We start from the raw sequence: 26,824 nt of genomic DNA, 5'->3' as shown, positions 1-26,824 counted from the left end.
ATTGAAGCTTTTTAGGAGAAGTGGGTATGTGTGCAAGTGAAAGACACAAAATTAATTGTATGGGGAAATATTTAATTTTCGTGTGTGATGTGTTACCTGATTTAACACCGACTTTTACAGTTAAGTGTGTTGTTAATTTATGGATAAAGAAAGTTCATGTTGTTCTTATGACCAAAAATGTACAATTATATTTATATCCAATCCACTGGTCTATCATCAGATTTATTTTTTAAGTTATTAGACATTTATTGTATCTGTTTTATTCTTAAATTGAAGAGCTCTGTATAAATGTCTTTCTCTTAGACACTGCTGCCTTTTTTCCTTTTAATTTGAAATATCTGACTGTTTATTTAAACAGTTTAAGCAAAACTAAAAAGCTGTAGTCACACTCAGCAACCTGTTCTAGATCTTAGAATTGGGAAAAAACTTGAAAACAAAGGTAATTTGCATACAAAATCGGGTTCATTTTTGGTAAGACTAATATTCCACTAACATTTTAAAAGTCTTAACTTTGTCAAAGATTCTGACTTAATACAGTTTTTGGCATTTCTCTCTTTTGAGATTAGTTGAATCAATACTGTGACTGCCAAAATGTTTAGTTAAAAGAACCTTGTTTTCAGTTTATGCTAAAAATAGTGCTAAAGTTGGCAGAAGCACCCTAAGCTCTAGAAGCTGTATTTATGTTTGAAGTTCAATTGCCATCTGTTCTATGCATTTATTTTAGTAAAATACATATTTTTACTCACTTTTCACAAAATATTTTGGCTCAATGTTGAAAGTGAGACACCAGAAGTACTCGCCAAATCGAGTCATACTATGGGAATTTGCAGAACCAGTTCCCCAGAAAGCACTCGTTGCACCTCGTATGTGATCTGCAGCACTAAATTATGCAGAAAAGTATGACATGACATTTTCTAACTAGCATTTTTCACTCTGATAAAAACTGATGATGATCCACTTTTGTTTTTATTTCACTGTAACGTAATAGAGGGCAAAACTGTGTCTCTAGAGCACTGGTGTTATTCACAGTGTAATTATGGGGAGCACCTGTAAGAAACCTTTAGATGACTCAGATGCTTCTGGCTCTTGGCAGAGCAGAGTCTGGAGCCCAAGACCTCTGCTTCCTGGAAATAGTCAAGCTATTAGAGCAGCACTATTTGCAAAGGATTTGATTTTGTATTTTTTTCTTTTCTGTTTTTGTACAGGGGTTGTATTTCCTTTTTATTTTTTTCCCCCTCTGTGCACTCTTTTTCAGGAAATGGCAGCAAATAGAAGTCTCTTTGGACTTCAGAAATGGAGTCAGTATCTTGTGGTCACCAGAGCTGCATGTGCACACAAGTTCTATATTTTAACACACTTGAACTTTTTAGTCAAGAACATAAATACATGGTTAGTATTTAACCATAAATGGAAAGGATATGGCTTAGTTGTTACCGAGTTCTTTGAGGGTCATCATGATGTATTTCTGGAGAGACCATCATTAAAAGTGTGCCAAATACCACTCTGTCCCAGAAGTCTGGGAGGTTTCACTGTAGGCATGTCACTGTGTTGTCCCTTTCAGCTACACACAGCTGTTAGCTGTGAAGTGTCCACACCAAGTGCAATTTCACGTAACATGACATACCAGTGCAGCACAAAATGGTTTTGGCCTGATATGCATCATAAGAATGAGATCTTAAGAAAGAACTTACAATTACAGATCATAAGAAAGAACTTGTCAAGCAAAAGTGCAGTTGGTTTTCTTGCTTGAAGCACATTTGCTTGCACACTTAATGTTGTTTCTGTATTGTTTTAAAAATTGGCTGTTAAAGAGTTTCTACTTGACCTTTACAAAACAAGCCATTAAAAATCATCTTGTTAATAGGGGACCCTAGAAGGCTCTTCAGGAATGAGTGTGTTGGAGCAGACTGCATGCATTGAAAAACTGATTGTCAGAAGAATGCAGTCTTGCAGGATGACTGGTGGATTGATGACTGGATACAGGATGCCCCTATCAAGGGGCTAAAGTATACCCCTGCCAGCTTGAAAGCAGCTTTGTCTACTTGTTCTTATGGAAAACTGAGTAGCGAGAACCTTGCTTGGTCTGCTTGATGGCTTCATCCAGTCCTTTGTTTCATGGGTTCTTAACTGCAGCAGAGATTGGACAGGATGAACTGATTTCAACCTGCTGTGACTTGGGACCTTCTGAAATGGCAAGAAGCAGGGTGGTTTGACCTACATGTCTTTTTATTTTCCTGAGTTGTTTTATTTCTCTTATACTTGAGCAGTTTTAATGCATCATTCTGTCTAGACATTTTTAGAAATAAATTGAAAGTGTTTAGTTATCTGAGGATGTGAGCTAGCAAGTTTCTTTCAGAGGCATTGGCTGAAACATCTTGCTTGCTCTTTTTCAGAGTAAGTGGTGGAAACAGTATCTTAAATGCTTAGGAATTCTATGTTATAATCTCAATGTTGAAGAAGAAAATGAATTATTGGTGGAAAAAAATCTGGATTTTTAAAAAGCTAAATTCTTACAATGTAATATGGTCCTACTCATTATATTGCACTAACTAAATTTATTGGAAGTCTTCAGAACAAGGGGTAGGAACTGAAGTACAGCCCTTGTTACAATGAAGAGAGTTTGTTTTATGCTCCATTCCTAATGTGGTAAACTTACCCTTTGGTATGCATTATTTCCTGAATCAATAAATAAGCTGTAATGGAAAACGTAGCATTTAATAAGAAATGACATTGTATGTTTTTTTTTTTTTTTTACAGACATCATAAAATATTGATTCTGCTATCAAACCTGTAGGAGATTAGTTTAACTTGCAGAAACTAGAGAATAGGGTCAGTTCATGTACATATTCTTGTTATTGTGACTGTTAAATATCTACCTGTAATTAATCTATTTTTTCCCCAACTTCCAGATAAATCATGATATTCTGGGGAAACAAGAAACTATATTAATGAGCATCAACTCCATAATTATACTTGTGGCTGCATAACAGGGACACAGTCATGTCATTTCTTTAGGCAATAACTTTTGCAAAGAAGTATTTTTAAACTGGTCATTAATTTTATGACCATAGAAATGAGATGCAAAATTTATGCTGTTGTCATTGGCATGGGTTCAAGACACTACTGACATTATGTGTGATTGTAATGGAATGGCTGCCAACTAATGAGTCTATAGACATTTTGTTTGAGCATGCTTTGCTTTTAGATGTTTGATTAGGCAGCAATGCTTTCAATTATGCCTGCAAATTGTATTGAATACATTTACCTGATGCCCATTGTTGCTTTGTAGTTCGGTTTTCTATTACATAAGTGCAAGTTGAATGGTTTTCTTTAATTTATTGATGCTTTTTGGGTGTATTTTTAGATACTTGGCACCTGAAGAGAATAGTGGTTTGTGCTGCTCAACACTGACTCCTCTGACTGTTCAAGGAGTAACACATGGAGCTTGAAATGCAATTCTGACTGCTCTTACTCCATAGGTGGAGTATAAACTTCAATGCAACACTTTGATGGAGGAGCATGTAAAGTGGAGAAAGGGCAGAGATTGCTCAGAGTGGGAATGTAGGAGATGACATAGGATCAACAGGAAGCCTCTTTGTGAACTGTCATGAGCAATTTCTTTGTATATTAACAGAATACAGTCCTAAGATATCTTTTAACCCTGACAGAACGAGGAGGCAAGAACCCCAAGGCTGACACCAGAAAGCAGTCCTTCTTTTGTGCCAGTACATAAACACATTGTGAAATGTTGTCTGTTACAACTCCAGAGCATAATGAGTCAGCTTTCTTATTGAAATGCCTGCAGTTCTTCTGTACAAATTAGATTATGGAAGAATTGTATTTTTCAGTGTATAATATAAATGGGTGAAAACTGTTATTTATTTGCTACTATTTTTCTTTGCTCTAAAATAAAAAATGGAAGATTTTTTGGTTTGATCTAGTTCTGCATGTGTGCAGGTTGCTTGTACCTCTATCCAGAGTCTGCCACCTATTCTCCTCATTTTTCATGTAAAGTGTGGATACCTAAATGTAGTTTTGTGTGACATAGGATTTGTATTTTGGTTCTGAGTGTCTTTCTAGTGAGGGCTTTTTTCATGGAAGTCTTCAAGCCTTCTTTAGAATTTAAAATCTAGAGAATGCTTTGACAGATGTAAAACACTGAGTGTGTAATTTCTTTCTTCATAATACTCTGAACACTTTTCGTTTTTTGATTGTTTTGTTTTAAGAGCATTTTGAATTTGGATATTCTAGATATGAAACAGAAACTTGTTTTGTTATGAAGCTACATTCGGTGTTGCTACGGTTTCTGTTGTTTCAAATACAGTATATAATTGTGTCGTGATTTTCATGCCACATGGCAATTAAAGCCCATATAGTCCCTCACTCCTTTGCCCCTGCTGGGATAGAGGAGATAATCAGAAGGGTAAAAGTGAGAAAATTCATGGGTTGATATGAAGTTGGTATAATAGGTAAAGCAAAAACTGTACACAGAAGAAAGACATAACAAGGAATTAATTCATCACTTGCCCAGGGTAGGCAGGTGTTCAGCCATTTCTAGGAGAGCAGGACTTCATCACAAGTAAGAGTGACTTAGACAAACATCATCACTCTTAATGTCTCCTACTTCCTTCTTTTCCCCCCAGCTTTATATGCTGAGCATGGCATCATATGGTGTGAAGTATTCTCTTGGTCAGCTGGGGTCAGCTGTCCTGGCTGTGTCCCCTCACAACTTCTCGTGCACCCCAGCCCACTCACTGGTGTGGTGGTGTGAGAGGAAGAAAAGGTGTTGACTCTGTAAGCATTGCTCAGCAGTAACTAAAATGTGCCTGTTTTATCAACACTGGTTTTAGCACAAATCCAAAACATAGCCTGATACCAGCTACTGTGAAAAAACTTGACTCTATCAAAGTCAAACCAGCACAATGATAGGTATATGTATGGTATGCCCTAAATATGTATGTAGGTATTGAAAATTCCCTTGTTTCTAGGTCATCTGGCTTTTATATGAAAGTAAAGGACAAATGTTTACTGATTTTGAAATCCTAAGTGTAACTGGAAAATGGCAATATGGTAACTTAGTGGAAGAGCAAGGTAACAGTGCAGCTTTGCAAACTTACAGAATAAATTATGTGTTGCTGAGTGGGACAAAATCTTCTGGAGATGTTCTTTCTACGTGTATACTCACCTACTTGTCATCCACAAGTTTTATTCATTCAAATATACAAAGTTTTGCCATTCAGCCCATGAATTATATGTGCTGGAGTGTGGTGTTTTTGGAATTGTTTTCTTCTAGAAATACAGTCTAATATTTTAAATTTATGCTGGCACTTTCATGAAGGTTCAATGATGACATGTTTATGCATAGCTAATAAGAGGACATTTTTGATTGACAATCAGGGCTTGTGCATACACATATGTTCTATGCATGCTAGTACTAGTAAAAATTTAGGACAGGAAAAGAGTGGAACTTTTGGAATGGAATGGAATTTTGCTATTATATTGTGTTTGCTCTTTTTAGATGGAGTGAATAATCTAATACAGATATATATAGGCAAAGAGAGATAGGCACCTGGTCTGTGGAATCTAAGTGTAAAAGATGATCATGCTGGGTATAAATAAGGCATAATATTTTCTGTTCATGTTCTATCTGTTCTGTGTTTTTCTGTTTGGAGGAAGAGGTGAGTTCTAGAGAGAAATAATTTACTTTTGGTTGGTTTGACAGGTGTGATGAAGTGCAAATATTTTGATCAGATTAACACGATGACTGGAGTGCTACTTGGAGAGGACTGTGTCAAAAATAGGTTGGAGTCAGGTTCAGATTCAGAGCAGTTGTTAAATGGCATGGGAGCTTCGGAGGAAGCTTTCCTAAGAAAAGCATACTAAATTAATGAAGGGAAAGCCTAGCTAGTGTTTAACAACTTTTGAATGTAAAAGAGCTCCAGCAAAACAAATATCAGATATTGTTGTTTTAACTGCATGGAAAACTTGCTGCTTTTTACAAACAGTCATGGAGCTTTCTGTCATAGTCTCTGAGTTTTCTGTATATTTCCATTATTAAATGGGAAGGGGTAAAACTCGGCCATAGTTAGGCAATCCTACTGATGAATGCAATTTCTGCACCTGTGAAGAATATTTTCACTATGCATGGGTTTATTTTGGATTCTTATAAATTAGTTTTCTGATCCAGTGCTCCAAAAGGGAACACATAAATAGAGAAGGATATTTGGATGTCTCTGGAAAGCCTTTTGTGTTTGTATATAGCAAAAGGCAATGCTTGAACAATTTAATGTTACATGATTTTCAAGAAATTTGAGGGCTATTTAATCTATTGGAGCATCAACTTTAGGATTCTGGTCTGATGATTTTTGTCATATTTAGCTTTTTGTCCTTCACAAAGATTTTGTTTTTTTTAGAGGCAATGTAGTTTGTTATTTTCCCCCCTCTTCTTTGCCTAGATGTGTTAAACATATCTGAGAAAATATGCTGAGTTTCAGGAAGAAGTTAAATTTTGCCTAATTAGGTGAAAGCCTCAACTAATATTGATTTCACTGTATTCTTCCTAGACTTTCTCGCTTATGCATGACACTGATCAAAGTGCATCAGATTAACTGATAATGTAGATTTTGTATCTATTGTAGCAGGGCTCTCAGTTGGGCAAGAAATTCATTAACAGAATGCAGCATTAATCCACAGGTTGATACCAGGTGCTGCCAGGCAGCTATTCCACTTCTGGTTTCATGGGAGGAATACACACAGAGTTTTGCAAGGCAGTGCCTAATTACAGTTAAGAAAAGTAAAAGTGGGCAGAGGTCACTGCTGCCAACAGTGGTTAGGCATTTCCTGGGAGTGAAGTTGCTGCAACTCCATCCCGCACTAGGACAGGCAGAACTTCGGAGCCCGGTGCTCTCCTTTATTCCTTCTGCCAGTGTTTTCTCTTTCCTGCCTCTTTGCTGTGGTGTTTCTTTCCCCCATCGTGAGAAGCTGCCAGCTGTGCAGTGCTGGAAGCAGGTTCATTATACGACAGCGTTTAGGGAAGCTGCTCCAGCAGCATTTACACATCGGGTCAGAAGGTAACCCTAGAATGGCATCGCTCACAGCTGTGCTGGAGCCTGCCAGTGTCCATGAGAAATAGAACTTTTTCAGTTCCAGATAGGAATTAATATCCTCCTTGCTATTGGAAATACTTTTTTTCTGTGTGTTTGTGTGATAAGCTATTTCACTAGCAATGTGTATTGACTTTTACAGAGCTGGAAGATGAAGAAGAGTCAGAGAACTCTCTTTCTTCGCCTCCTGATAGCGTCTCAATAGCATCTGACCGATATGATAAAGAGGATGAAGCCCCTTCTGATGGTATGTGACACTGTTTACCTTACAAAGTACTAGGTTTGCCAGTTTGCTATGAGCTGATGTAATCAGATCCTTGTGATGCGAATGTTAGCGCTGGAAAACAGATAAACAGATAAGCAGCACAGCTGAATGCTTTTCTTACCTTTACAAGAACCTTTAAAGGAACTGAAGAGCTCTCTCTAGTGGTCCTAGAGCATAGTGAAGCTGTCTCAAATTTACACAGTGTTTCTCAACTCACGTTTTTTGATAACAAAGCATCTTCTGTAGATACATATGTTTTTAAAGATAGATCAGTGGCTAAGCCAATGTGAATATTTGTAGTAACAAATTGTTTGTTAATTCAACATTATCAGATTCTTGCTTAATTTTATTTTGCTACTTAATGGCTTAATGTATTATTTATCTAATAAATAATGAAACAGTTTATGTGATTGATATTTTTCTGCAAACTCCACGCAGAATAGGTTCATAAAATATTAAATTAATTATTCCTACAGTGTTTCCTTCCATTAAGACAGTGTTTTGTACAATGTTTTTGTTATATAAATTTTAAGTTTGGGTTTGCATTTAGGAAAAGTCCACACTTCATAGCTGTTTTCCATGTTGTTTTATTTTGTATTCATTAAGTTCAATGCTAAATGCGACTGTTCTGAAGACATGAACAATTGAATATTTCAACAGTTAACAAGCTTGCTTTAGCATAGTGTCCATATTTTTGAGATTAGTTTATTGTATACATAATATAAACATCTTCTATGGATAATATATGGCAGTAAATTAAATATATGTACAAATAAATTAATGATGTATATTAATTTGTGGCACTGGAAGTTAGATAGACTTACTAGTGAATGATGTTTTCTGACATGATATGATGATCAAACTGTGCAGCTCCATCTCGAAATACAATTGCTGAATGAAAATATGCTTCCTGCAATGTAGCACTCCACATTTTATATTATCCAGATTATTCCCTTTGGAAACATAAATTGCTTTTATGAGGTATAAAATTATGTCTATTGCAGAACAGGGATAAGTCAAGTACATGCATAAGTGATAAACCTTCTAACCACTGATTCAGAATAATGCATTTTTTTATGTCCAGAACTCTGTAAAATGTATAACAATAATAATCACACTTTTTTTTTTAATATTGAGCTTATTGCATGTTGGCAGTGTGACCTTCAACTAAAAAAGTAAAACTAGACCTTTTTGCTCTCTGGTTGAAATGTAATTATCAGTCAAATTGAGTATGGCTTTTAGAAAACACAAGCTAATTTTCAAAACTACAGATGAATGCAACTTTCTGTGTATTTATTTTTGCTTACAAACATAATCTTATCATTATTTCTAATTATAACTTAATAACATGGTACTGATTGCATAAAGGGTATGTGACAAAATTATATGACTATTTAATAGGAGGTATGATTATAGAATTGTTTCAAAACAGTTAATCAAGAGAAAGGTGATAACGTTCATAACCTAAATAATGAACGGCTGGAGAATGCTGATGCAAGTGTATGTGAAATACTGTATGAATTTGTACAGATGGATGATTAATTTTTAGCCTTTTTTGGAAGTTATGCGAGGAGGTGTAATAGCTGCTGAACAATATCTTGACTATTTCATACCAGTTTAGGTCGAAATATAGAGGGTACAATTCTTTTATATTTGAGGTGATTTTACCTTGCTGGTTTTTCTGTATTTTATGATAAATCCTCTTTAATTACCTAGTGGGAGTGTAACACGAAGAAAATTTGAGAAAAGGTGATAAATTCTGATCTGTAAATACTTAATTTATTGGAGTATACAGTGTTCCTCTTTTTCTCTTTGAATGTCTAATGTGTCATTCTAAGACCGTTTTGATTTTAATATATATAATCCATCATTCCAGTCTAGCCACCTAGCCTGTGTATGAAAATATATGTTGGGAAAATCTTATAAGAGGTGGATTGATCCCCAGAGGTGCCATTTGTTTCAGTTCTAATAGGCATAAATGGGTTTCTTGAAGCTTAATACTGTATTTTAGTTTTTTAGCGGTCTGTTAATGTTCAATATTTAAATCCTACTCAAGGAACAGGGTCTGTAAGATGGTCTGTAGATGTTTGATTTTGTATAATTACCAGTTCAATTCAGCAGGGCTCTGTACAGATCTAAACCTGATTTGTGTAGGATCCTCAGCGTTAACAGAGGGCCCTATCTGTAGGTAACCGAATTGAGGTGGTTTTTATTTATGTTGGAGTCCATTTCTATTTTTATGTAAAACTTTCTACATATATTTTCTGCTAAAAAGCCCCAAGGCATTTCTCTTTATATACTTGAGTTAGGCTGCAACGTTTGTATGACTTGCCAAAGTGTCGCAATTTGACTTTGCAGCATTACTGTCAAAACATAATTTGTGAAGGCACACGCTTGGTAACAGATAAAGAATTAGTGTATTATGTGTATGTTACAGTCATTGTAAAATCCTGGAGTTTTTGTGTGACCTTTGTCTAATGGTGTATTAATTACAAGAGGGATAATCCATTTAACAATAAGTATGGGATAACTAAATTAGCACAGGTCACCTAAAGGCCTTTTGTCAAATCTGATTGTTATGTTGTCCTTTTGACTTTTACCTTATGGTAGGCACTAACAAAGTATCTAAACTTTGATGGATTATAAACTCTAAACATGATATGTATTTTTCATAATGCTAATGTAATTTTCTAGGTACTGAAAAGGTCAAACCCCCACGTCTCTGTGTGCATTCTAAGTCTGTCTTTCCTTTTAATATTTCTTTTTCTCTGTTCCTCTGGTTCAAAAGTTCACTCAGTTCCCAAATGGCCACCTAATTTTCCAGTTATTCCCTCAAGCCATATGTGTTTTGGTTTCTTTATGGTTTATTAGGTACTGTAGGAAAGTAGCATAAGTTATATCATCTAATGAAATTCAAGCACACTTCAGTGATGCTTTGACTTGATTGCTGGCAGCAATTAAATCACAATGAAAGGGAATGATGCATGGGCTTACATGTCCAGACACCCTACAGAAATTGGAAGAGGGATAAAACACAACAAAACCCCCAAACAAAATAACAAACTGAAAAACAAGACAGACCAAACAAAACAGCACAGCCAGGCACTCTGGTCTTAACTTGATTTTTTTTTTTATTGGCTAACAGCCTGATTGATAGCAAAATCATAACTTGCTGTATGCTAACAGGCAGAGTTCACTTGTAGGTTATTGTGAGCTGATAAAGGGTTAGATGGAGTTTTGATTTTCGCATTGGTCCTTGGTGCATCAGATTAATGGAATTTCAATGAGAGACTGGAGTAGTCACAGCTTTGTCAGAAAAACAGATGGAGATTCTATAGCCATGTCTGCTCATTAATACCAGTTGCCTGAAAGGTGTACTACTTCTCTATACAAAAGACTCAACATAATTGATTTTTGAGCGAGGTATTTTTTCACTTATTGATGACTAGGTTTCTTGCAACTTAAATGACAGGTTTTTGTATAGTACATTGTATAACAATGTTATGTCTTGTAATTTCTTACTCCCCTTCCATCTGCGTATTGAAGAATATATGCACTGGGAAATACATATGTCTTGATTAGTTAAAAACCAAAGCACAGCAAAATACTTTAAAATTGATATACCAAGATTTTCTTTCAAGTTGGAAACAAACTTACTTTTGGTTGAGAAGTAAATGGGAAAAAAGTTACTGTTTTTCATTTAATTTTCAAGTTTCCTAGTTATTAAATGCAGGTTCAATGGCAGGCTTAAACTTTCCTGTTTAATAACACTGTAATCTTCTTTTATAATATATAGGGATTCTTTTCTTTTTTTGCTTTATGGTATGGGAACCTGATTTTATAGTAAGAAATGTCACTAGTATTAAAGGACCAAACTTTGACTTTGTAACTGGACCTCTGAGGAAGACATGTCACTTTGGCTCTGCGGGGAGTGTGTAATTGGATAATTACTGGATCTAAAAGATCACAGAGAATGCTGTGATGAAATAATTTAGATCATCACCATTTCTATGGAAGGTCTAGAAATGTTGCCTTGAGAAGGTAAGGATGAAAGAAGTACTAAAAATGTGTCTGGGGACCTGTATGTTCTTCAGATTATCACATTTGGCTATAGCTTATGAATAAAATATGCTTTTTAGTAGAAAATTTTTAAACAGTCTGAGAATCTCTTATTAAATTTCCCCATAGTTAAAGTGGAGGAAGGTAGGGCTGGAGCAAGCAAAACTGGTCACTTGGAGAGCTTTGAGGAAAAAGAGTAAATGAAAAGATTGTGTTTTAACTGTTTGTTGTCAAAGTGCAGTCTTGAAAACGAGCAAAATTTATTGCTCCTGCAACATGATTTTCTTGCTAGAATTTTTGGATGAAGCAACAGGCATCAGCACTTTGTTTTCATGTAGTTTCTTTGGAAAAGTTCTGTACGAGTCTTTGCAGGCTGGAGTAAACTATTTTACATGATATATAGTATTTACTTAATATGAGCATCACGTTTTGCAGTTTGACTGATCAAGTGAGAATGAAAAATTGTGTGACTGAATTTTGCATGCTGTTTCTATTTACATGTTAAGTCTCAAATACAAATACTGATTAAGCTTTTTCGCCCCCTTATTTTCTTATTTGTTAGGCCTGGTCATTTGAATACTGTCACTGAAGAAGGCTGGTAGAGTTCAGTGTAAGGTTTTATCTTTGTGCATACACACAAGTGTTTTCCCACTTCCTGCAACTACATTCATACTAAGTTTATTTTTGAGACACTATATTAAAGCAAAAACTGTTTCTCGGTTAAGCACTGCTAGCAACTAAGCTATCAAAGGTTGGAGAATGGAAAATACAACTAGGAATTTCTATCCTTTCTCCTTTTGCCCTTTTTATCCCTCCAGTCTTGTCTTGGTATACCACTTTTTAGTAACATAATAATGTACATGGAGAGGATGTTTGGTTGTCTTGGGGACGACAGCATTGGAAATTTAAGTGAGTTATTATAGGAGGTTAGTTATTTACTTTGAGTATTGGGGAGAGAGGTACAAACTTAATTGCATGACAGCCACTCAAAGGAATGAGGAACTTCTTTATTTGTCTTGGTTTTCTCATAGGTAGATCTCATTGAAGGCAGAAAACCAGGTACTTTATTATTCCTTATATCTCTTTTAATATTCAAGATTGAATAAAAAAGGTCATATTGAGGGGAAGTAAGGTCTAGGTTTACTTGGACAGCTGATCTTCAGTGAGAAAACATGGCTTCTACTTTATGCTCCTACTAAGCACTGGCTGGAGGGCAGTAGCCCATCCTGTGGAAAATGCGTAAAGACTGGACTTTGGCATGCTAACTTTATTTGAGGGGATGCTAGTTCTTGTCAGAATTTTGAAGGGGATTTTGACTCTGCATTTTTGGCTGAGAAAGGCAATATGATGATCAAAAATGTTGCTTTCAACGTAATAAATTTTAATTAGCAGCACAGTCTTAAGCAGGAAGATTGAAGTCTAAAATTCCTGAAGTGGTGTGCTGAGATTGTCAGAGGAGCAATGTATCACTACAAATTTAGGCTGAGTCACTTATGGACAGTTTAGATGTCATCCAGAATACAATCTTTTACAAGCTGATGGAACACAGTGAAAAGTAAAACATACCAAAGAGGAACTTAAAATATGAAGCTTTTGCTTTTAAATTCTGTTATTTAAGGATATTGGTACATGTGGGACCAACCATATGAGTGTAAATTCCCAGATGCAATTCCCTCTTCTCTGTTTGTTTAACACATGAGAGGAGGGTGCCAACTTTGTTGAAATTATGAAAAGCTGTAAAGAAGATCAACTGCTTGTTGAATAGGAGAGACCTTAAGAGTAAAATCAATGTGTCACCCACAGTCAGCCTGAGATGTTTCTTGGTGGGTACCTGTCTCACCTTTCCTAAAAATTTCTACTGGTGCAGTTGCACTGTCCTTTGGGCAGTTTGTCCCAGTGCTGCACTCTGCTTGCTAGGAGAGAATACATACCCTAAACTCCGTCAATCTGTTGACATTTGACTCTCTTTTGTCCATAAAAGCCATGGTAATAGTATATTTTTTTTCCCTCTGTAATGAATGTAATGAATATTTTTGATTAGAATCTTTATAACTTTCCACATATATCTGCTTTTGAAACCTTATGAATAGAACAAACAACTGAACTGCTTGGTTGCTTCCTGGTTTGTCTGTAGGATCCATACCATTGCATATAGCAGCAATGACTTAGATGGAGAAGCAGGATGTTTAAAAAAAAGGTGTGTGTGAAATATGCATAGCTAATCTAATTAAATTTGATTTAAACCATTTGTACAGAACATAAGGGAATAATTTCTGATAGGAAGTAGAAGTTTTAAGTGAAATTTTGGCCCTAATAAAGTCAACAATAAAGTTAAAAATGGCATTGTGTAGGTTAACAGTGTGTACAAATTGATGATACTAAAATGTTTGAACTTCTAATTATCATGATGAAAAACTTCCCATCAAACAATAAACCCCTGTGTTCTTTTAACATTTACCTTTCTCCCATGGGAGAGATGACATGGTTTGTTGCTCATTTTATTTCATCTATGTTGCTTCAGTGACTGAACACTAACAAAACAGCCATGTATACTCCACCACTACGTAAGAAAATATCAACCAAAAAACCCCTAAACAATGACTTGCTTAACCCATTTCTTTTTCATATTAGATCATAATTTTATTCAAGATATATAACAATACTGTGGTTAAAAATAAAAAGCCCAGAAAATTGAAGTGAATAGATTTTTCTGTTTATGTTATATTGCTTGTTGGCCTAATGTTCTTCTAATTCGGTTCTTATACATCACAAATAGCTGACATCAAAAGGAAGAGGGGATGTTTTTCTTCTGCCTCTTGGATATGCAATAAGCTTTTCAAATAGGTTTTGGAGGCAGTTAATTATGATTTTAGGACCTTATTGGTGCTTTATCTCGACCGAGTGAATTTCTGCCTTCTGATTTCCCTGTAATTCCTCTTTCTTCCTGCCAAGCAGTAATGGTAAGGCAGCTTCCATTCTGCTCCTTACTCCTTTCCTCCAAGAACCAGAAAGATGCATCACTCACAGATGATAGCACAGCTTCATGCTATTCCAGTGGCACCTTTAGGTGGGTACCAGAGGAGACCAAGTCCAACAGATTGGTGCTGCTTGGCATTCAAGGCAAGAGGCATCTTTTCCTTCCTGAGATCTACCATGTGCAACAGAAAAATGGGTCTGCCTTCAGCATATGCTATGTAGTGGTCACAAACATCTCGGGGAGAAAAAGTTCTTCAGAACCATAGTGTTTTGTTTGTTTTAGATTAGATCAGAACTATTTAAAGCAATGGTCTGTGTGGCAATTAATATTTTGTGTCAAGGACGAGGCTTTAGAAGCCCCTGGATATAGGAATCTACTGGGGAAAAAAAAGTACAAGCTAAGATTGGCATTTCTTTCTCTGAATTGGTGATTAAGAATTTGTGCCCCTATTTAATTTATTGCATGCATGAAGTGTGTATAAATCCTAATGAACAGAAGATTTTCCCCATGTTCCTGTTTTTGTGTATTAATTGATTAGTACTTTCTGTAGAGGTGCTAAGTGAAGCTGTAGATCTTAAGCAAGAGCAAAGCAGGCCTGTTTTCTATCAGGCATCATGCAGTCCAGGCATTAATTTTAGTGTATTTGTGTTTGTTTCCTTTAAAAAAAAAACAAGCTTGCAGCTTTTAATAATATTAATTAATAATATTAATAATATTAATTAATATTTGTGAATTTTGAGATCAAATTTGAGTGGAAAATAAAAACTGTCATGAAAAGGTTTATTGAATGGTTTTGCAAAAAAACTCCCACACAGTAGATTCAATCTTTATGGTATCCACTGAACGGACAAGTTCATTACTGGCCTTCTCAAGAAGATTTTGCAGATAATTGTTTGCTGCTTAAAAATTTTCAGCAGGAACCATACTTCTTTGGACATCTGTCACTCAGCAGTATTAGTATGATACTTTCCTAGTAATTTTTATAGACGTTTACTTGGATTACATAGAATAGTAGGATTTAAGTATAGTAGAGTAGCAGACTAAAATTGCTGAATGTCATATTTTCTCCAAACTAAAATTACTACTCCAATTTCTTAACTTATATTAGCTACACATAGCCTAGTCATCACTAACGATCGCTGTAATGATGGGTAATATCCTAGGAGTATCTTGGTCTTGTCTTCTCTATTGCTGGCAGTCAGAAAGTTTTGATCCCCTTTTGGGCAGGGAATTATGAATGAACCTACACTACACAATGGAGGAAGACCTCTTCTGCTCTAAACAAGATTTTCCTGTCTTCTCTATTTGTACTCTGCCTGCCTGGACACATGTTCCTTAATGCAGGGTACATCAGAGTCTGATAATACCTTTTCAGGGGTATCCTGTTCTTCATATAAAACAATTTTCATTACTTAACAGGCAAATTTTGTGTTTCTCTGCATCATAGAATCATAGAATGGTTTAGGATGAAAGGGACCTTAAAGATCATCTAGTTCCAACTCCGCTGCCATGAGCAGGGACACCTTCCATTAGACCAGGTTCTTAAAGCCCCATTCAGCCTGGCCTTGAACACTCCAGAGATGGGGCATTCACAGCTTGGACCTGGATGATGTATAAATACTCACAATATATATTCAATATGTGTGTATATATGCTTCACATATCTGCACTTGTGCATCACTGCTCTGCATTGAAGAGGTAAAAAAAAAGGATTAGTGTTGAAATAATATGAATGGGAGCAGAAGGATATTTAGACCATGTACATGGCTGTGCAATAAAAATGAAAATGGGTTGGGGGCAAGTGAAGTGAAAGTGGTCCAAGTCTTTTTGGTAGGTTAATAGGATGTGTTCTTTTGCAAGGATGGGTACAGGAAATGGGCCTTATTATTACAGTTTCTTGGAAAAGAAGTTAATCCAAGTGTTGTCATTGACTTCCAATTAAGAAAAAATTAACCTTGCCTATTTTCACAGGACATTATTCTTATAATTCTGTCTATTTTGTGTTTAGTAATTTGAATTTTATGCATATGAAGATAGTGGGGGAAAAACTTTTAGTTTTCTAGAACTGCTTTCCTTCTAGTAGGAGTGGATTGATTTTTCTCTAACAGCTTCTTCAGAAGTTATCTTTAATACTGTATTTTATCAGAAAAATAATAGGTGAGACTTCCACAAACTTGTTTGATCAAAGATTTTTGAAATATTTTAGCAAAATGGCTACTTGGTACTTGTATGTGTAAAATAACTGCATGTTAAGAGTTGAAAATACACAAAAGAACGTAGTCATATTGAAAAGTGCAAAGATGTTTTTGTCTGTAATCTTTGTAGATAAAATTTGGAATTTCATGTCAAAAGTAAAACCGTAAGACAAAAACTTTGTTTTTACTTGTTAGCAACAATATATCTGCAAATTTCATTTGGAAATATGGACTGTGTAATGCAGTTGACAGAGGTACATTTAAGTACATATTGCTTTTTTAATGTATGGCACACCTTTTTTTTTGCCTTAGATTGCTGTAATCTTCCAGTGCTCTCATTCACTTGAGCGATATTTAGAATGTGGTATAAAAATAATGTGAAAATGCTGTAGTGAGCTGGTGATAATTGATTTACTCCATCACACTGAAATACCTCTTGTTTTCCTCTTCCTCCTCCCTTGGGCAATAATCATGGGATCAAGCTGCCAGTCTGTAGATATAATTTTTCCAGCAGTGCCATCTGGCTCCTTGGCACTGGAAGTTGTATTGGCTTCTTTGCTGTTTCCACTGATTTTTGTCAAATGTTAGTCCGTTGATGAGACATCTTTTGCGAGTGGGTGCTGATTTTTTCTGCCCCCCAAATGGATGTTGTTTTTACAATTGATATTGTAAGGGACCACTTTTTATTTTTTTTAATGGAATTTAGGACTTAACATATTAAGATTGCTTTGAGGAAAAATAGGATTTATATATGAATTGGCTTCTTTCATCTATGTTGAAAATAGTTTCTCAGGATTTTGTATGTTTTTAATGGTCCTAGCTTCATGTCTTCATACAGATTTTTAAACATCTTCAACATTAATGTAGAATTATTTCCTTTTTATATTTGGAAACTGACTTTTCAAAGACATGATAAATGAACGATAAGAATTTGTAGGGTCTGCGTTACAGACATAACAAGCTTTATGTTTTTGAATAAATAGCCAACAAAGCTCTCTTTTTTTTCTCACAGGACAACAGTTTTATTTTTGCTGTCAACTTTTCTAAAAAAAAAAAAAGATTTAAAAATGAAAAAATGGTGGCTTAATAGAAAAAACACATCTGAGTTTCTTTATTCTATCCCAGCCTTAGATGCACTTCACTGCCATACAACATATAATGATGGTATTGATAAAGTGTTAGAAAGGAATGTTCTGGAAATAGTATTTTAATGGGGTGGGAAGTAGGAGGAAAAGCCCGTTGATTTGAACTATTTTTGTAAATATTATTAATATTCTTACTATTTTATTAAAAAAAAAATATTTCCTATACTGGTCAGAGATATTCAGTTAGAGAAGAAAAAAGCCTGAGGAGCTGAGGATTCCAACCACATAAGAGGAACAGAATTTCAGATTACACATTTTTATTTTATGTTGTTAAAAAAACCCCAAACTCTTGAATATTGTATGTGAATTAAAAAAAAATATCTGAAGCCTGTTCTGTTGTTAGGTAAGTGAACTCCTATTAATCAGGGCAAGATGAACTAATTTAAATCCTGTATATATATATATATATAAATTTATATTTCAACCTGCATTTTCAAGTGCTGTGTCTCAGATGAATGAATTATACTCATCTCTAGGTGTAAATATGAATTTTCTTCTGTGTTGAAAATATTTACTTAAAGTTATTCAAGGTAACATTGGAAATTCTCAAACATGAACCGTTGTATTTAGTTGGCCTATTTGAATATTTTTATATTATTATCCCTAAAAGTAGAAAATAATAAGCACTATTTCTTTATCATAGTCTCAGTACTATCCTAGTGCAATGCCTTTATTAATAAAATGCTATTAGACTGGTATTTAAATCAATATTTACTTGTTTTCCCAGCATTGGAGAAATTGTCCAGTACTGGAAATGATAGGATTAAAAATCTTGTGTAGGACAAGGAGGGCCTTGATGGGATTTTTGTAGCAGTTGCTTTGAATTAAATTTCAAATATCTCCTGGTGTCTCTTTATAGTAGCCTTTTAAAGAAAACAGCTATGACAGACAGGGTGTCTGAATGCAGGTCTCATCAGTAACTTGACTCACACACAAAGTGGGTATTTTTAACATATGAGTTCAATTGAAAGAATCTATAGAAAGGGCTATAATATCAAAGTAAGGCAAGCATAGGAAAATATGCATGATCTATTGTTAATAGCAAAAGTGTAAGTCTATTCTCACAGAATATATTCTCTCATGAAAGATTTTAAGGGCATGGGTATATCATGATTTTCTAAAATAGCATCAAATTTTCTTTTTGTTAGTACATAAATGTGAAGATAGAACGTTGCTGCTAATCAATTGTCTGGGATGCCACCTCATTAAGATTTACACGATCATCAAAAATGCCCAGAATTGTTTGTTGCCTATATCCTAACTCAAATATATAAAGGGGATACCACAGCATTTTTCTTTAGAATCACAGGGAGTTCAGTGACCTTTTGTGGCAAATTATGTAGAAAGAAAATATTTATATTCATTTAAAATAACCTCCATGAAGAAATAGTCTCATTACCCTGTTTGATCAATTCCTTGCAGCCTGAGCTGTAGCATGCTGCTATTGCCATTGGTTGATGGAATACACTGAGAAGTGGCTAATGGTGATGGTGCTCATCAGGACAGGGTTCAGCCAGCGGTCAGCAACAAATAATTCAAGACTGTTTCTAAGTTTGTGGCTGGTGGAATTTGCTTCTTGCCCCAAGCCAGCAGCATTGCTGAGCTGGGCTATTTGATTAGAGGAGAAGCATATTTGCTTCTTAGCAACTGCACATTTGCACAACACACAGACCTATACTGCCTCCAAAGGTTTGCCTTTTGTGATGGTGGAATAATACTTTTCTGTTGATTGACAGACAAAAGAGATCTTTGCAATGCAGAGGAGTTTACAACAATTTTTTCTTTGTCTTTTGTAAACTTATCAGAGGTGCTTTTTAATTTAGCACTGCCTGGTGCAGATTTGTATATGCAGCAAGACTGGCCATGATTTGAACTGCATTTAAGCTATTACTGCTATGCATATTTAAAGGACAGATGCACACTTATGCTTAATCATTGGTGTGTGCAGCTTTTTCCCCAGCCGGTGTACTTAATGGAAATTATTTTCTACTGTATTTTCAAATAATTTTTTATATGTATACTGCTGTTTCCTATGCAAGAGTGATATTCCTTTTACAGAGGATAATGATAAACTGAAAACTGCTCTATTCTTAGTGCTTTTTTTAATGCATGAACAAAATTGTGGCAGTGATCGCAATTTCAATAGTGTGTGTGTAATTTTGGATGTAACGTTTCCCACAGGAAGTGAGTCTACAGGAGAAAATGTGTCTAGTCAGTAGAAGGCAAAGGTATTTATAACACTGGTAATCCTTGAAAGAAGACAATTTAGGAAAAAGGAAACCTAAGATTTACAGTCCTAGGAGGCCAGGACAAGGAAAAAGCAAACTTTTCTTTTTATGGTTTTACAGCTCTTTTCACTCCTGGTCTTTATTTTATTGTGGAAGATTCCGTACTGCCATAACAATAAATAACAATAAATCACTGATGTGGTTACTGAAGTGTTTCATGAAATAGAAAGTACAGTTAGTGTTAATGTGAATTTCTGCAGATATCTGCTTGCATATTTTCCTAAATAAAACATATCTTTTAACTTTCATAACTCAAACCAGTGAGTACATTTCTAAGTAAATTTTATAGTCAATTAAAAGTGTATCTTTTAAGGGATAGGGCGATTTAAAGGAGGAGTGAACAATAAAAAGACTGTGGGCTAATGTAAGCATTCTGGAATTTACTTATTAATAACCATTTCAGTGGCAGTTCAGACCCAAAAGGGGAAAGCAAGAAAACACTCTGATACGGTGAAGCAACAAAAAGCCCCAAATGTCCCTCTTTAAATCAATATTAATAAAACCTATAAAACTTCTAAATCCTTTTTCAATTAGGATTTTTTTTAGTCAGATGAACATTTTAAAATGAATTATCATCAAAATTTTAGGGTTTTAAGAGAATTTTGGAAATTATGGGATGAGGCAAAATGAAAGCAGTGGGGTGAATTGGTGGCTGTTTTGGGGAACAGGTATTCAGGGTGTGCACTTCCTGGAAGAGAAGGAAGCGAAGTCTAGGTATAGATACAGCCGTAGTTTTGGAGGCCCTGGAAGGGCCCTGGGAGTTGATGACTGACTTCATTCTCTTCCTTCTTAAATTTGCTGTGTGTACATATATATACACATGAGTTTTTAAAAGGATGTTTCAATGTGCTGGTAGGATTTCACAGTCATTTTTGAAGGTGTTAGCTTTGGCTTAATTTCTGAGACATTCAAAGTTGTGATAGTGTGATAGGATGACTGCTTGTTATGCTGCTGAATTGCCAAAGATGCTTGGCATAATAAATAAATAAATAAGTCGGACTGACTTATTTTTATACCTCAGTACCTGTTAACGTGTTCCCTCTGTTCTACACAGATCTTGTACTTCTGTCATTAATAGATGCAAAATAAATTATTGTTGGGGTTTTCTTTTCGTTGATTGGTTCTTTTTCTGATAGCAGCCAGCCTTTTGCAAAACTAAGGTTTTTGAACGAAGTAACTAAAAGTAGGAGTTGCCATGTTATTACTTTCAAGAGGCAGCCGTACCCAGGGTAGAATGCAGCAGCTCTTACAATGGCACTATAAACAATACCCAGCAATTTAGGAGCAGGATGTGAGGAATATTTTACCTAATTGAAATGACAGGGGGGATTTTGCATAGGTAGAAGCAATTATTCATACTGGAGGTGGGCCAGAATGCTGGGGTTATTCCCCTCATCTTGCTAATTAGGCTTTCAGTTTCATTAACAGTCATTGAGATATTGGGTGACTGACTTGTGTATGCACATAGCCATAATACATATAAAGAATATTTTATTTAATTATTGTGGTTCATTTTTGTTTTTATAGCTGAAGAGGGGTAGAAATAAGGAGTGTTTTAATATATGCAGAACATTGAATAGTATGAAGGCTGAAGGCAGCATGGCTGTGTCTATTTTTGGGTACACTAAGGCCATAACTAAGACACTACCATATTTATATTAGCAACATTTTATTACCTTTTTAAGATGGAGTTTACAAGGGTTTCTACCTTTACTAATATGTATGTTGAGAAGAGAAATTCATCCAGCTTTGTTGTGCTTCCAGGATGTTTTCAACCTGGAATGAATTCAACTTTGAACAGGTCTGAGGAATCTACAGTTCTTGTTGCATTTAAGCCTTAATTTAGGAAATATAACCTAATGCACATGGCATCTTTAAATTCCCCTGTCACTCTAATACATTTTCTTTTTTTTTTCACCTGCCCCTGTTAATTGCCTTTGTCCTTCAGAAACAGACATTTTGAGGGAGGTTTGCTTTCCTTTTCAAGGATTGATAATGAGGTGCAGCGATTCATAACATAGTGTTGATATCAAATAGCTGCTTGTTGTATTTTGGAAAGGGCCTTGAGTGTCTGAGCCTTTATTAAATCTCTAGGTTAGTCTTTTTTTCAACTGAATTCTCCATTTCCAAGCTCTGTGATTAGGAATGTCAGGTAGAGAATTTTTTCACCCTATTTGCAACTAAAGATGACTCAGTTCTTAAATTAAAAATAGCCTTTAATGAATAAAATTACCGGATAGAAATCAAGAAGGTGAAAATATTGTACAAAAAGCAGATCGGTTGAGTCAAAATGTTTAAAAATCTGAAAATCATATGTATGAAACTGAACAAGCTAAATGAATGAAAATCACTTTAAAACTGAGAAAAAAATTGTTTCATTCAGAACTGGGGTGGTTTAGGTTGTTACCTGGGTTCCCCTTCTAACAAACAAAACAGAACAATGCTGTTATAAGGTAGCATTATAATAAGGAAAAGTGTGGTTATAACATAACTACCCATTCTGGTTCCTATTATTGAGTAGATGTGGCCATAATTTGTCCTTTTGGTTTGATAATTACATTGATGGTCCTCGTGGAATTATTAATGAATTCTTTGTGACTGAGAGTCAATTGTCTAGCTCTGATGGCTTTTTCCTGTTAGTTTCTTCATCTGTAAGATTGCTCTAAGTAATATACCAGTGATTTGTAAATATTTTGAACAGAGTTATCCTTGCATGTTGTATTTCTCTTACATATCCAGAGGCAAATTCCCTTGTCAGTATGTTTTATAGGCTAACACGAGTACTGTTGGATAAAATAATGCTAATGAAATCAGAACAAATAGAACAGCAATTAGTAATTTTTTTTTGTTCAGTATGCCGCTGATCTTGCACAGATATGAGTTTTGGTAGTGATATAAGACACGTAATGGTATAGATAATTCATGAAAAGTTGATTCATGAGTCTTGTTCATTAGTACTTGTCTCAGTGACTCTTGGTGTTCTTGGTGTTCTCCAGTACCATTTTGTCAGGTGTTTTTGAGAATTTGTTGTCAAAGTATCTTAATTTTAGAGAATTTCAAGTCTATGTGGGGAGATCTGAGAGTGCATTAGCATGTTATAGATGCAAACACTTTTGTGGGAAACAATATCAAAATGAATCTTTATAATGACTAGATTTTTATTTTGATACAGTTCTGTTGGTAATGATTGATTGGCTGCTTTTGGGAGTTCAGTTTATGGAGAAACTGAAACTGAATAAAAAAGTCAGGAAAACTGGCTAAGTGCCAGTAAATGAGGTAATGTATTTTGCATATGTCACTTTACTTTCATTGCATCAAGGCAGTTTTAGAATCCTCTGCTGTATGTATGAATTTGAATAATTTCATGCTCCAGAAAACCTAATCAGGGTAAGATCAAAAACTGGGAGAAAAAGTTTGGAAACAGATGTGCAAATATACTGGTGGAGGGGGGACCTAGGTTGTAGAGGAGGTGTGTAACAGGAAGTGAAATTAAATTCTTGTGGCTGTTGAAGTCCACAGAAATCTCTTCTTCCTTTACTAGAAATATAACTGTCAACTAAGAAAATGCCCAGGTGGTTAGGAATACAACAGTATTACTTTATGCAATGCTACTTTCTTATTATTATTTCCATATTACTATATTCAGGCTTTAAAAGTCCACATTCTTTTGATGTGCTACTTGTTCACCACTTCAGGATGCATGTGTTCTTTACGTGGGGAAAGATGTAGAGTGTCAAAAGTTTAAATCCTTAAACTAAAATAACTTGAGTTTTATGGTTGCTCCTTTGCTTTTTGAGTGACAGAGTTTAAAAAGAGCATATCCAAACTGAGGAAATTTTGACTTGGGTTGGTGGAACTGCCTCCATTTTCAATGACCTATTAGTATGTGGTATAAAATGGCATTTTCACTTGACGTGATTTTATATTTGAAAAGGAAGAAAGAAGAAGGCAACATTATTAGAATTAAAAAATGGGGTTTTTTGAAAACCATTTCATTTATATAATCAGAGTCATCTTGCTGTTTACCATAGGGATACTCTTTCATGGTGTTCTCCTCACTTTTCCTTTGTCAATTTAAGGTATGCTCTAGCAGTCACAGAAGAAAGTGTGCAGTTTTCTGAAATGCAGGAATCAGTACATATGTGACATCCCAGTCTTACACATGCTGGAACCTTCCCTCCGCCCCTTCTCTCTCCCTCCCTCACACTTACATTACTTTGAAAAAGTGTGTGGGTGCGGCAGGGAAAGATCAGTGGCACAGCAAGCCTGAAAATGAAATGTTTTTCCCTTTCTAAAGACAAGACTTGTTTTAAAGACAAGCATAATGAAACCAACAACATTTCACAGCATTTCTAGAAAAGATGTGAACACTGTTTCTCTGTTATGAAGAGGAACAGTGGAAGCAAAGTAGCTGTGACTTGCCCAAGATTGCGAAAGGAGTCTGGTTAAGAGCCAGGACTAGTTCTGCGTTTTCTAGCTCCTGCTTACATGGTAAGATCTCTTCGTTTTGTCTCACACGTTCCAGCTTTCTGAAGTTTTTGACAATTTGAAATGGATATTAAGGGGACATAAGGTAAACTTTTCCCCCCCCTGTCCTCAGAACCACATCATTTATTAAGAGACGTCATCCTAATGTGTATACAACTTCCAGGGCTTTGAGTGTTATTGTAAATGGTAAAAAGACTCTTTGGTTGGATTTAGACTGATGCTGCCTTCTGAAGTACAAGAGGTGTTTGTAGTTTTGTATAATGTCTTAGTTTTAATAATATTATTTTAATATGAAAATGTTGGTGTTTCTTTAACTGTTTAAAAATAGCATATCCTGCTTTGATTTTTCAATATCAGAAAAATCATTTAGGTTTAGGACCCAGCACCACCTCCCCCTCCTCAGGAGTTACAGAAGTGCATTAAACTGCTGATACAGACACTAAAACTGTGAGTTTTCCCTTACTGGCTCATTTGAAGTTTTTTTCCTTTTTTTTAATGAGAAAGGTGGTGGTGCAATTTAAAGGCTGGTATATAGACTATACCAAAAGTAGTACAGTGCACTCTGGAGGCAACAGTACAATGCTTTCTATCTTAAAGATCACAGATAGCTTATATAAACTAGTGGAAAAGTTTATGAAAGTTACTCTTCAACTTGCAAGTGAGTGAAGTGATTTGGCTTTACTTTAAAAACAGCAGCCTAAAACTGAGCTGCCTGAATATTATCATTACTCTGAAGCAGCATAATTACCATTAGAAGAGAATTGGTTCCTTTAAGGGAAAAAATAATGAAGGGAAAACTTCTTAAAATGAGTTTTATTACATTTTTCTTATAAAATTAGTCTTTCATTTTGTTGATTAATGCTTGAGTTTAAGATTCTGATGTAGGCATTTTGCCATTATAATTCTGAAATATGGGAAGTCCTTGAAAACATTCCGGGATTGCCTTCTGTCTGTCTGCCTTGTAAAAGATCCTTTCAGTTAAATGGACCATCCTCCTTAAATGATGTCATTAGCTTGGATTGAAAAGACATTGCCTGCAGGGAAATCATTTAATTGTCTTAAAGTGCTCTACTTCTGTAGATCTTGAAGCAGCACCCTGACTTCCATCTTTGCATCAGATAATTCATCTAAAATTCTGTTTTTAATCTCTGACGAAATATTGAGATGTAATTTGCACTTTTATTGGAGAAATTTGAGACCTTTTATAGTCTTGTCTCTGTCAAATGGATGGAAAAGTTTCACTTGTTGAAATGCAAATGGGTACTGTCTTTTTTTGACTTAAAGAATTAATTTAACATCCATTCATGGACTGCTTTATAAATATTAATGTATTGAACTCTTGCATTTCACTGATACCAAGATATACTTTTTTACATGCATATTTCTAAAATCAGTAATATTTACTTGGTCAAACAGCAAGTCAAGTTTTGGGGATAATTGCAACTTTTTTTTGTTTAAGGTAATGCACTGAATGTAGGAAAATGAAAAAAAAAAATTGACCATCTTTTTCTGTTGGACTTACCAGTCTCTCAGCCATATAAAAGTCAGTTTATGAGAGATACCGGGAATTTTTAATCGAGTAGGCAGTCAGACCAGCAAAAATCAAACCTATGTGTATCAGTGAATTACAAGTTTATTTAGAAAATATATTCCTTGAAAATATATAGTGTAATTTTGTCTATAATCTATTGCACTTCTACTTTTAACATCTCAGTCATTTAATCTTAAAAACTTCAAAGTAGGAAGAAAAGTATATTTCAAAATTCAAATTGTTATGTATGCAGTTCTCAGCTTGAAGAGGTACTGTACAGAGAATGCTACAAAATTTTCAGAAGATTTTGCCCCTCAGAAAGGCTGGTTTTGCCTTTAAAGTGGAAAAGTGGCATTTCTGATACTTTATTAAAAAATTAGTCAGTTGCTAATACTCATCTTTCTCTGATGTTGAAATACTTAAAATATGCATTTCAAGACTGCCACTGGATTGGTTGGGTTCTAATGAGAACCCATTTCTTAGACTGAACTTGGGCTCTTACCTTTTTTTTCTTCTATACTGCTATGCCCAGGAAAGCACCATAATTCTGAGCAAAAGACACTTTGTTTTAGTTTTGCTCTCTTTAACTTTCCTCACATTTTTGCTTGGTATCAGCCTTAAAGAAAAATGTTTCGGTAGCATGCATAAAACCTAGGACTGCAGGTTTCATGTTTGTTTTTCTTCTAGCACTGCCTACCAAGCTCCAAGAGAGACTGGTTTGTTTATTCTTGTGGTATTTTAATTGCAGTTTGTGTAAGTTGAGCTATGCTAGA

At 35.1% G+C, this 26,824-nt stretch overlaps 1 protein-coding gene across 1 annotated transcript in view; it reads left to right on the top strand.

Moving 5' to 3' along the window:
- Window positions 1-26,824, top strand: part of SKAP2 (src kinase associated phosphoprotein 2) — a 120,627-nt gene that overhangs the window by 15,613 nt on the left and 78,190 nt on the right. The window contains exon 4 of the mRNA XM_066554858.1: window positions 7,246-7,350. Coding sequence (XP_066410955.1) covers window positions 7,246-7,350 — 105 coding nt within the window. The remainder of the gene's footprint in view (window positions 1-7,245; window positions 7,351-26,824) is intronic.

The sequence above is a fragment of the Molothrus aeneus genome, chromosome 1 (assembly GCF_037042795.1).
Source record: "Molothrus aeneus isolate 106 chromosome 1, BPBGC_Maene_1.0, whole genome shotgun sequence".
Lineage (NCBI taxonomy): Eukaryota > Metazoa > Chordata > Aves > Passeriformes > Icteridae > Molothrus > Molothrus aeneus.
The sequence above is the reverse complement of the archived record's forward strand: the minus strand, read 5'-3'. Positions and strand labels throughout refer to the sequence as shown.